The sequence below is a fragment of the Schistocerca nitens genome, chromosome 8 (genome assembly GCF_023898315.1).
Source record: "Schistocerca nitens isolate TAMUIC-IGC-003100 chromosome 8, iqSchNite1.1, whole genome shotgun sequence".
Taxonomy (NCBI): Eukaryota; Metazoa; Arthropoda; class Insecta; order Orthoptera; family Acrididae; genus Schistocerca; species Schistocerca nitens.
The window spans coordinates 363,914,963-363,927,498 of NC_064621.1; the positions used below are offsets into that span (position 1 = coordinate 363,914,963).

General features: G+C 41.6%; 1 protein-coding gene across 1 annotated transcript in view; it reads right to left on the bottom strand.

Annotated features, from left to right (window-relative positions):
- LOC126199571 (lipase 3-like) overlaps window positions 1-12,536 on the bottom strand; it is a 190,095-nt gene that overhangs the window by 144,962 nt on the left and 32,597 nt on the right. The window contains exon 3 of the mRNA XM_049936494.1: window positions 8,925-9,045. Coding sequence (XP_049792451.1) covers window positions 8,925-9,045 — 121 coding nt within the window. The remainder of the gene's footprint in view (window positions 1-8,924; window positions 9,046-12,536) is intronic.

The window sequence follows — 12,536 nt, forward strand, 5'->3', positions numbered from 1 at the left end:
TGATTAGGACAACACAACACCCAGTCTATGAGCGGAGAAAATCTCCGACCCAGCCGGGAATCGAACCCGGGTCCTGAGGATTGACATTCCGTCACGCTGACAACTGAGCTACCGGGGGCGGACAGCAGGAAAGGTAAAATATTACGAATATATGACTAGAGGGACAAGTGCTTGAGAGAGGACTTCCCTATCAATACAAGTGCCTGAGAGACGATCTTCCTAGCAATCTCCTGGATAGTTTTGTTTCTCAAATCAACAGAGTGAGTTATCATGCAGAAGCACAGGTGATGAACTTTTGTTGCTCGATTTTCTTACAATGCGACCGAAAGGTGTCTCAGTTGTTGACAACAAATTCCAGCTGTGTTGCACACAGCCCTTGGGGCAGAATTCGTAGTCCAAAACACACTTTTGGAGCTATCAGATGTAAAATATTATGTTCACACTACTCTTTGCTCTAGTCTACGTCTTTTAGTGGGGCTCAGCATTTCATTTCTTCTTAGGAAGTTAACGATAAAGGCATTATAACACGTCACCAGTAACAGTACTGCATAGGAATGCTCAATGAGCGACCTGATGACGTTCAATAATAATCACTCAGTTGATTTTTGTTGTTTCGAATTAGAGCATGCAGTACTCCTACACCAGACGTCTGCACATTGCCTGTTGAATGCAAATGTCGCATGATGGTAAAATGGTAATCTGTCACATATATCAGTAGTCGATACTTCCTTAATGTGGAAGATCTTTCATGCCAGAACGATCTTTGTTGAAACAAGAATATCTTTTTCTGGCGCATTTTTTCCAAAAGCACTCGTACCACACACAGTTCAAATCTTTCTAGCTGCCTCCCCTACATTCACCCCTCTGTTATACCAAAAGTAAACGTTGTGTTGCAGACGTTACACCTTTTTCCACTTGCGACTCGATTTTACAATGCTTAACTGTAGTTCATAATTTTCAAGTATGCAAAATCCAATGCTTAACTGCAAGATGATAACTAGAACTTCAAATTCGAAAGTGGCATTGATACATACACTGACAGCTTGGCGCCGCCTTCACATGGGCGGCTCCGGATTTCTGGCGGCGGGTGGCGTCTGGCCGGTGGCCGGTAGCCGCTGCAGCGCGAGGAAACTCACGAGCGTAAGCTGTTATGATCGCGACGCAGCCACGAGCTGTACTGCGGAATTGTTTCTGGAATACTTGTTACTGCGGGTGAGTAGAATTTTAAGCGTATTGTCTTCGATGTTCAATCAGACTCATAACTTCAGACCGAAATGTGGTAATAAAAAAAAAAAATACAGTTCGACGCGAACATGCGACTCGAAGATTAGAATGCACGACGAGTACCGCAAGACCACGGGCTCACTCCAGCCATATCAGCTCGGAAGTAGACAATACTTCCTCCTAACACTTCCGCGTCTTACAGTGTTGACAGATTGTGGAGATGGCCGGACTTAGAGTTGTCAGGGGCAGTCAGTTTTATTGGCCACCTTAAGTGAACGACTCGGACTTAGTCTCTGTGGCGGCCGGCCGGCGGTCAGTTTTTATGTCTAAGACTGTACCTGGCGCGCCAACATCCAAGGGCTTTTCCGTGGTCATTACTGCTGTGGTTCTACCCTTGGTACTTGCATCAGTCGTTCTCTGCAGCACGGGAATCCAGGATATGCTCTGCCTGAGGCTTTCTTCTTTCCTGTTCAAGCTGTTGTCATGTTTTCGTATTTCCTTAGCTTCCTTGAACAACTGGGTGTGGTAGCTTTTCTCTGCAGCAAGAACTTCTGTGTCGGCGAATTTCACTATTCGCCACGGGTAGTCCACTTGCTCAATGGTGGCGAACTTTTTCATGAAATATTTCGAAGCACAGGCGCAGGACTTGGCTTCTTATGGTACAGATACGTCGGCGATACCTTCGTTGTGTGGAACCACAGTGAAGAACAGCTCATTGACTTCGTAAGACACCTGAGCAGTCTCCTTGTCAATACAAAATTTAACATGGAGGTAGGAAAGGACCAACAGTGCCCTTCCTGTATGTGTTGGTCACGAGGGACGGTGAAAACCTGAAACACAGCGTATATCTAAAACTGGCACATGCGGACCAATACCTGCGTAAACTATCAAATCACCACCTGAGTCATAAAAGGGGTATGATTAGCTCGTAAAGCGAACGAAACGAATAAGTGAGCCGCAGCACCTGAGACGCTAGCTGCAACACTTGGAAAACGTTCTGAGGGCAATTGGTAGTCCACCAGTTACATTAGAAAAGTCGCAGAATCAAACACTCGGTGAAGTGACACATCAGAAAAATAAACGTCGCGAACGGCCTTTTTGCCATACATTCCTGGAGTGACGGACAGAGTGGATCGTATATTGCGCAACCACCGAGTAAATACCAAATGTAAGCCGACGAAGAAGGTCAAAGAGTGTCTCAGATTGGCAAAGGAGAAGAGGGACCCACTTGCAGTATCGGTAATATACCGTATACTATATACCATATTTTACGGATTATAAGACGCTATGGGCAATGAGACGCACCTAACTTTTTAAGCATTTTTTTTAAATAACAATTTTACCATTCTGTTGTTAGATTGCAAATCCAGACAAAAAATTCTTGGTTCATGTAACCGAACAGAGCTCTAAAATCCCTGAAAATAGTCATCTGAACTTTCCTCTTCCTCTTCTTCTTCTTCTTCTTTTTCTTCTTCTTCGTCATCATCATTGTCTTCTTCATAAGTAAGATGGTCTTCACCGCCACTGAGAGCGCTACTTCGGCCGCACTTCTTGAAAGATTTAACAATAATGTCTTCTCTCACTCTAGATCACGACTGTTCTATGCACTGACACACTTGTTCGATTGTAGATCGTTTTAAAGCTCCCTTCAGACTGATTCCACCATCTATTTGTTCCATTCCTCTCTCTTTTACGCTTAAAATAGTTTATTTATAGAGACATCAATAGGTTGCAATTGTAAAGAAGTCCTCCCGGGATAACAACATGTTCTTTATTTCCCTGTCTCAGTTCCTCTTTCACAGAATTTTTCAAATGACTGCTAAACTGATCTAGCTCAAGAAGAGACCTCTTCTTCAATAAAGCACCTTTCCTACTCTCCCACACTCTGTTCATAATTTCATACCAGCCTCGTCCAGCCAATCCGTGTCATGTACCTGAACAACAACACCTGGCAGTATTTCAGAAGGTTTTGATATTGTTTTGAGTTCGAAAATTATCATTGGATAAAGTTCAGTGCTGTCAGCACAGTGTGAAAGGACAATAGTGTAGGGCATTTTTTCATGCCTATTTGTTTTTATAGTTATAGTTTTACCGCCTATCGTGGCAGTAGTTCTGTTACTAGGCACACCAAATTTCAGAGGAGTTTCGTCCATATTCACTATTTGGCTTAGTTCGACACCGGTTTTCTTTCACTGTTGAATAATAAAGCGAGGAAAAGATAATATTTTCTCTTAACACTCTTGTGGAATTTTCTGAGATATTTTGGTTTTGTTTCGCATGCTAAGTCCATGACGCTTCATAAACCTGTAGCGCCAACCAACTCCACCACTAAAGGCTGTTAAGTTCTGCTGTAGTGCTAGCTTACGAGCGAGTATTGGAATCATTTTTCTATTAATTCCAATAAGAAGTTGACGGTACCCTTGAATCCATTTCTATACGTTACGTTCTACTTTTGGCCATTTTGCATTCAGTCTTCTATTTACACATTTAGACTTCCTTAATTTTTTCAATTTTCTTTACTATCTGGCCAATCGCGAATGGTTTTTTTCTGTTGGTGGAGGGCCGAAAAGCCACTCAGCTGCTCTATTTCCATATTCTCCATTTACTATTACTTTCAATTTATAGCCCGCCTCATACGAGTATGGTTCCAATGTCTCTAAGCACTATGGGACTTAACATCTGAGGTCATCAGTCCGCTAGACTTAGAACTACTTAAACCTAACTAGCCGAAGAACAGCACACACATTCATGCCCGGGGCAGGATTCGAACCTGTGACCGTAACAGCAACGCAGTTCCGGGCTGGAGCGCCTAGAACCGCTCGGCCACAACGGCCGGCTCTCATATGAGTACCTGTTAGTTTTTTCCATTACGAAACTAGCCACTAACAATAATATTATACTGTTATCGATAAAACAAATCACCTTCAGTCCAATTTCACTGGCACCGAAGACTGCAATGACGCATCATAGGCTAGACAGTGTTTGGTTTTGTTATGGCGTGACGGGAGGGGATTCCCGCAACTCATGTTCGTAGCACCGTGTACTGCTTCTGCCAGTTGAACCCAATGTTGTGAGACAGGGATAGGTTTCCCGCAGCATCAAATACATGGCCATTAAGACGGCGAGAATTTTAAATCAAACACTGGACATTTTTATATTAATTTCGAGTATAAGATGCACCTGGATTTTAGAGGCAATTTTTCGAAGAAAAAAACTTAATCTTATAGTCCGTAAAATACAGTACATTTGGAAAACTCCACTTTGGAATGACTGGACAATCAGTCAACATAAGCGGCATTGCAGCTTGGGGCAGGTAGAGAAATGGGCCATGGCTGTATGAGACCGATCACGTAGTGAAATTCGCCGACACGGAAGTCCTTGTTGTAGAGCTATCACACCTGTTTGTTCAGGGAAGCTTTAGAAATACACAAATATGACAACGGCTTGAAAAAGGCAGAAGAACGCCTCATAGTGAACGGATCCTGGATCCCGGTGCTACTGAGAACGACTGTTGCAGGTAGCAAGAGCAGAACCGCAGTGGTACTGAGCACGGAAAAGCCCTTGGAAGTGTGTGCGCCACGTACATACAGTATGCGGCCGCGAGCTCAATCCACCACGAGCAGTAGAGGTTGAAGCTTTGACATTTCCAGCCACTCGTGCTGACGAAACGTCATAAAAATGTCAAACAAACGTTGGCCTAGGAATCCGAGACAGAAGCCCACAGGCAATTTGTAAATGTAAAATATTCTCTGACACAGTAAAAACATTTTCATTCACTTAAACTGATATTTGAGGAAATATCAGGCTAGTATGAATATCGTCGACTGTTTATTCAGCAAATGAACGTCATGCAACTTCCAGGACGTCCTTTGGTTAAAGGACTCTCCGCGAGACCCCCAGCAACACTAACCACGAGATAATGGAGACGACCTATTGAACCCAGTTAACACGTATTTAAGGAATAGTGTGGTCTATTAAATGTTAATAGCAGCTCACTTCCGTGTCTAAATCCATTTTCCTCCTTACCAATGAGAATTTCTGAAATTGTATTAAGGCTGCTGTTTATTGTTCTTGTCTATAAAGAACATACTGTGGCGAGGAGATACAGCTGCATAATTTTTCCGTTTACCTTTTCTTAAAGGAGTTATATAAATTTTGCGTTTTTTTCATGCTTCGTAAATTTTACAACATAGATTGATTATGTGTTAAAACTTACTGTGTAGCATCACGCTCTGTAGTTTAATGAATCTAATTTTATTTTATTTGTTCCAGTAGCTTTTTTACAATTCGTATGAAGGATTTTTGAAACAGTTCAGTTGTTCTGAGGTCAACTTACTCAAGTTGATTGTGTTCTTTCTTTTTTTTTGACAGGATTTTCTACTGGTACGGTAGTCTTTGTAGTGATACATCCTTTGATCTCTACTTTCCATACCTGTTATTATATTATTCTCGCTCTCTCTTCTGTTAATTTTTTTCAAATTTTGTTGCCGTAATTCTGTGAGCATGAATACCATTTTCCATTTGAATTAGAAATTCGTTTCAACGTACTCGTTATGGTATTCTTTCCACAATTTCGTTTTTTTTCACCGTTTCTTTGCTATCTATTAACTTTTGTTGTACATGTATGTAAGCAGATTTCTTTACACTCTCTCTTGTTGCCTTATTCGACATCTGCTTCTCATTTTCTTCTTTTTAGCGAGGGATTCAATGTGAGATGCTTATAATAGTTTCCACAACAAAACTTTGTCTCGAAACCTGGCAGAAAGTCCAAAGAAATTCTGGTCGTATGTCAAGTGTGCTAGCGGCAAGACGCAATCAATGCCTTCTCTGCGCGATAGCAGTTGAGATACTATCGAAGAAAGTGCTGCCAAAACAGAGCTACTAAATACAGCATTCCGAAATTCCTTCACCAAAGAAGACGAAGTAAATATTCCAGAAATCGAATCAAGAACAGTTGCTAACATGAATAACGTAGAAGTAGATATCGTCGGAATAGTGAAGAAACTTAAATCTCTTAATAAAAGCAAGTCTTCTGGTCCAGACTTTATACCAATTAGGTTCCTTTCAGAGTATGCTGATGCAATTGCTACATACTTAACACCACATACGACCGTTCAATCGAAGAAAGATTCGTACTCGAAGACTGTTAAGTTGAACAGGTCACACCAATATTCAAGAAAGGTAGTAGAGGTAATCCACTAAATTATATTTCCATATCATTAACCTCGATATGCAGCAGGATTTTGGAACATACTGTGTTCGAACATTATGAATTACCTCGAAGAAAACGGTCTATTGACACACAGTCAACACGGATCTAGAAAACATCGTTCTTCTGAAACACAACCATCTCTTTACTCGCACGAAGGGTTGAGTGCTACTGACAAGGGATTTCAAATGGATTCCGTGTTTCTGGATTCTGACACTGTACCACACAAGCGGCTTGTAGTTAAATTGCGTGCTTATGGAATATCGTCTCAGTTGTGTGACTGGATTCGTGATTTCCTGTCAGAGAGGTTACAGTACATAGTAACTGACGGAAAGTCATTGAGCAAAACAGAAGTGATTTCTGGCTTTCCCCAAGGTAACGCTCTAGGCCCTTTGCTGTTCCTTATCAATATAATCGATTTGGGAGAAAATCTTAGCAGCCGTCTTAGGTTGTTTGCAGATGACGCTGTCGTTTATCGACTAGTAAAGTCATCAGAAGAAGAAAACAAATTGCAAAAGGATTTAGAAACGATATCTGAATGGTGCGAAAAGTGGCAGTTGACCCTAAACAACGAAAAGTGTGAGGTCATCCACATGAGTGCTAAAAGAAACTCGTTAAACTTCGGTTACACGATATAGCAATAAAATCTAAAGGCCGTAAATTGAATTAAATACCTAGGAATTACAATTACGAACAACTTAAATTGGAAGGAACACATTGAAAATGTTGTGGGGAAGGCTAACCAAAGACTGGATTTTATTGACAGGACACTTAGAAAATGTGGTGTCTAGCGGTGACACCACAGAAAACGTAACAGATCTACTAAAGAGACTGTCTACACTACGCTTATCCGTCCTCTTTTAGAATACTGCTGCATGGTGTGGGATCCTTGCCAGATTACGACTCACGGAGTACATCGAAAAAGTTCAAAAAAGGGCAGCACGTTTTGTATTATCGCGAAATAGGGTAGAGAGTGTCACTGAAATGATACAGGATTTTAGATGGACATCATTAAAAGAAAGGCGTTTTTCGTTGTGAAGGAATCTCCTCATTAAATTCGAAACACCAACTTTCTCCTACGAAAGTGAAAATATTTTGTTGACGCCGACCTACATAGGGAGAAACGATCACCATCAGAGCTCGCACAGAAAGATATAAATGTTCGTTCTTTCTTCGCGCTATGCGAGATTGGAACAAGAAAGAATTGTGAAGGTCGTTCGATGAACCCTCTGGTAAGCACTTAAATGTGATTTGCAGAGTATCCTTGTAGATGTAAATGTAGATGAAGGGTGTCTATCGCTCTCTGTTGTATGTAGCGATGAACCTTCTCCCACACCGTCACCAAATCGTTTCTTATAAGTACTCCTAAGAAAAACTCTGTCAGTCTGTTTCCATACAAGTCTTTCATGCTGTATTTCTGAAGTATATGCAATTAGTACTCTTCATATGATGGGAACCTTCACGTTTTCAACATGTCATACTTAGCAGATACAATAAAGTGATCTTTATAAATTTCACTTCCTCTGAAGGCTTTTGCATTTATGAACTAAGTTCTTAGATTATTCTTTATTAGAAAATGTTTTATTGTGGCTTGCTGACTCGACTTGCACGGGTATTCTTGCAAGTATTACTTTGTACATTTGAAAGTAAAAAACCGTCACATGATAGTTGGTAATTCTTTTTATTAATCTTATGAGTGTGACGTTGCAGTTGTTGACAGAAGTTTTTGTTTTCTTCCTTATTTTCCTCTCAGGAATGCCTACTTCTACTACAGCGGCGTAACATCTATGTACTCTTTGTCCCAACTAATAAAAATTTAGTTTTCAATGCTTGATACCGGCTTTTTTGAAAGAATGTGGCTGCCGAGACAGCTTTTGCCCGTAGTGTAATATATTTATAATTTATTACACACGAATTGATTAATTCGTTTCTTTAACTTTCGTGTTTGTTTCTATAATGGCTGTTTTGCTATATTTATTCTTTTCAGTACTTTTATAGTACCCCGCATACCACAAAGAAAGCCACTGGTCTAATCCATCTCTTATTGGTTGTTATCCTAACATTTTTCACCTAGTTGTAATTCGTAGAGTCTGAGTTGCATTACAGACGTGCGACAATTGGAATCAGCGTTTAATAGAGGAGTTGATCCAGATTTCAAGTTGCTACTTTGATAATGTTTGGGTAATATACAAGTTGAATACGGAAAAAGGAGCACATTCACATTGAAGCAATATCCCCACAAGAATGAAGTATCTAAAAGGAAGAGTAAACACGTGTTTCGTTAATCCTTAGCTCAAGTTGTGAAGATATATATAGAATTAGAAAGAATGTGTGAAAGTAGAACAACACTAAAGTTACGTAAAGAAGACTGTACAAATTAACAATGAAGCAATAAACCTTGGTGTTAAGCTTTCTTTTTAATATGTAAATTTATACCAGTTATTTCTCAATATTTAGCCACTAATGGGGACAGATGCTTACTGTTCCGCACCTGAAATTCCAGAACTTCTGCTTGTCACGCACCGGGTGCAGCGTGGTGTGGTTCCTGGAGTAGATGTTGCCCCGTGTGTTGCCTAGCCACACGTCGTAGCCCTCATCCACCAGAATATAAGCTGCCGCAAACAGAGAATAACCTGACGACTGGAAAAAGCTATAATGAACACAGCCGTAAGGCACTGTAAGACCCCTTTAGCATTCATAATTACTTGAATCTTCCGGTAGACTCAAGTTATATGTAAAACACTACTTTCATTTCGTGGGTGGTTCAAGATATCGAATCGATGTTTTAAGAAAATGAAACGTTCCGCAAACATTTCCAAGATATGTACTAAAACTAAAAGGCGAAGCAGCCACAACTGACTATGTTGGTGTAAACACCGCCAAGTGGGACTCTAGTGCCAGGGGCCGTTATTGTATTAAAGCAGTAGTCTACTTGTTTCCTCAAAAGCTGTTTACTTAAGTACGAGTAAGTACAAACCGTTTACATAGTAGTCCTACGATCCTTCTAATACGCTAAAAGATGACATAAAACTCCTTTTACTAGTGCAACGATCAAACTTCTTCCTTTATCTACACTGCCTGTCAAAAAAAGTGAAGCACCCAAAAGGGAGGAAGAAACAAAATGAAACTTTACGGAGACAGCGGGGGGCAGGGGGGGAATGGGGGGGGGGGGTATGTGATGTTATTCCAGAGATTGTAGAATCGAGTCAAATTTACAAAGAACTTGGCAGTATAAATTCACTTGTCAGCATGATTTTACATCCTGCTGGTCTGTATACATGAACTGATAATGTTAGGAAGGGTGTCATAAATCTGTTGTATTCGCTTGTGAGCAAGTTGACCCACAACTGCTGAAGCTGATCCTTGACATCCTGTACACTAGTATTGGGACGGAGTTGACGCCCGAGCTGACCTTTCACATGTTCAGTCGGAGACAGATCTGGGAATCTTGCTGGTCGCAGCAGCACCGCAACATCACGAACGTAGTTCATGGAGACACGTGCTATGGCACCATGATACTGTTTAATGAGAAGTAACGCGTGACGACACAGGCTATCCATGTCATAGAGTTGTGCCGTCAGAGTTTTCTCAACCACTACCAGCCGTGACCCGAAGACATATCCGATGCCTCTCCGCACTATGATGTTAGGAATAACACCGCTGAGACTCTCCAAAATATTGTAAGAATGGCCCCTCTTCCCAGATCGCCGACATACCCGTCGATCACGGTCATCAAAGTAGTGCAAAACCGCGATTCTTCGCTGAACACAATGCGACGTCATTCATTAGCGGTCTATGCTTCCCGTTTACATCACACTCCAAATTTTTGTTGTGGTGTTAACGACAGCCTACGCATGAGACCGTAATTTCTAGGACCGGCTGCTTTTGTAGTCTCCGATCAATGAGTGGTATAACACAATATGCTGCAGGGAGCCCATTACTTGTTACAATAGAATGGTTGGGGGCAAGGCTGAAACTGTTTTTGCTGTGGCCCCCCACACTGGAATTGGGTACCGTATGAGAACCTGATACATCTTCATGTTTTGTGCAAATATCACATTCTCCTCATTTTTATAACTATTTTTAATTTCAGGTAAGATATAAGAGGTAAGAGGGCAAACACGTTTCGCATCAACATGTTTTTGTTTCTCCAGTAAAATATCGTACTGGGCAACGATGGACGTACCCTGATGTGGCGTGAGATGGGTGCAAGTAATGCACTGAGGAACATTATCGAACAGGATTGTTTTGGTGGTCCGCGTGTTATGGTGTGGGGTGGCATAATCCTTCATCGACATACTTACCTCAAAAATCTTTCAGTACGTCATACTCACCGCTTAACGGTATTGTGACACTGTACTCACCATGTGCGTATTTTCATGGGTTCATTCGGTCCTGACTTAATTTGAAGGATCACAATGAGTGACCGCATTGAGCTACGCAAGTAGGGCAGCTCTTGGAACAAAAATATATTCGGCGAATGGACAGGCCTGCCCGTTCCTCCTAGTTAAATCCCATAGAACACGTTTGGTACACGTTGAGAAGACGTTTTGGAGCACGTAAGAGTGGCGTTTGGAAAGTCCGTGCAGAGTCCGAGAGATGGCACCACCTGCGCGTATCGAGATAGTGTTTAGTTAGTAGCATTTTTGGAAAGAACCCACACGAAGTTTCAGCCATATTGGTCTATTTCTTTGTGTTTGGGATTCATATGAATTAAGGAAGTCGAGTGACTGTCAAAAAATGGATGAAGAAGAATTTCGTGTGGTGACTAAACATTACTTTATGAAAGGCAAGACGCCTCAGGAGACTAAAGAGAAGCTTTATAAACATTTTGGTTCAAAATGGCTCTGAGCACTATGGGACTCAACTGCTGTGGTCATAAGTCCCCTAGAACTTAGAACTACTGAAACCTAACTAACCTAAGGACAGCACACAACACCCAGCCATCACGAGGCAGAGAAAATCCCTGACCCCGCCGGGAATCGAACCCGGGAACCCGGGCGTGGGAAGCGAGAACGCTACCGCACGACCACGAGATGCGGGCAACATTTTGGTGAATCTGCAACTTCGATTAGAACAGTTTATAAATGGTTTCAAAATTTTCGGAGTGACCATATGGGCACAAGTGATGCTGAACTTTCTCGACGCCCTGTGGAGGTTACGACTCCAGAAATCATTGATAAAATCCATGATATGGTGATGGATGACAGAAGAGTTAAGTTGCGTGAGATTGCTAGTGCTGTGGGTGTCTCAAATGAATAGCTACATAATATTTTGCATAAACATTTGGACATGAGAAAGTTATCCGCAAGATGGGTTCCGCGATTGCTCACGCTTTACCAAAAACGGAATCGTGTGAAGTGTTGCAAGGATGGTCTGCAGCTGTTCAGGAAGAATCCGCAGGACTTTAAGCGTCGTTTCGTCACTGCGGATGAAACACGTATACATTACTATACTCCTGAGACCGAACAACAACCTAAACAATGGGTTACCAAGGGAGAATCTGCACCAAAAAAGGCAAATAGCATCCCTTCGGCCGGAAAAGCTATAACGACTGTCTTTTGGGATTCGCAAGGGATAATCCTCATCGACTATCTGGAAAAGGGTAAAACTATTACAGATTCATATTATTCATCGTTATTGGACCGTTTGAAAACCGAGCTGCAAGAAAAACGCCGGCGATTGGACCGCAAAAAAGTCCAATGCACCAGCACACACCCCAGCAGTTGTGGTCGCAAAATTAATGGGAAAAAGGATTCCAACTCGTTTCACATCCCGGCTATTCTCCTGAATTGGCTCCCTCGGACTACTATTTGTTCCCCAATTTGAAAAAATGGCTGGCAGGACAAAGATTTTATTCAACCGAGGAGGTGATTGCAGCAACTAATAGCTATCCTGCAGATTTGGACAATTCCTATTATTCGGAACGGATCAACAAATTAGAACAGCGTTGGACGAAGTGTTTAAGTCTCAAAGGAGACTATGGCGAAAAATGGAAAATGTTTACCCAAAACACGTAAGTAGTTTTTATTTTTGCACGGACTTTTCAAACGCCCCTCATACACATGCACCATCGACTTCCAATAGTTTTCAATCTAAAGCA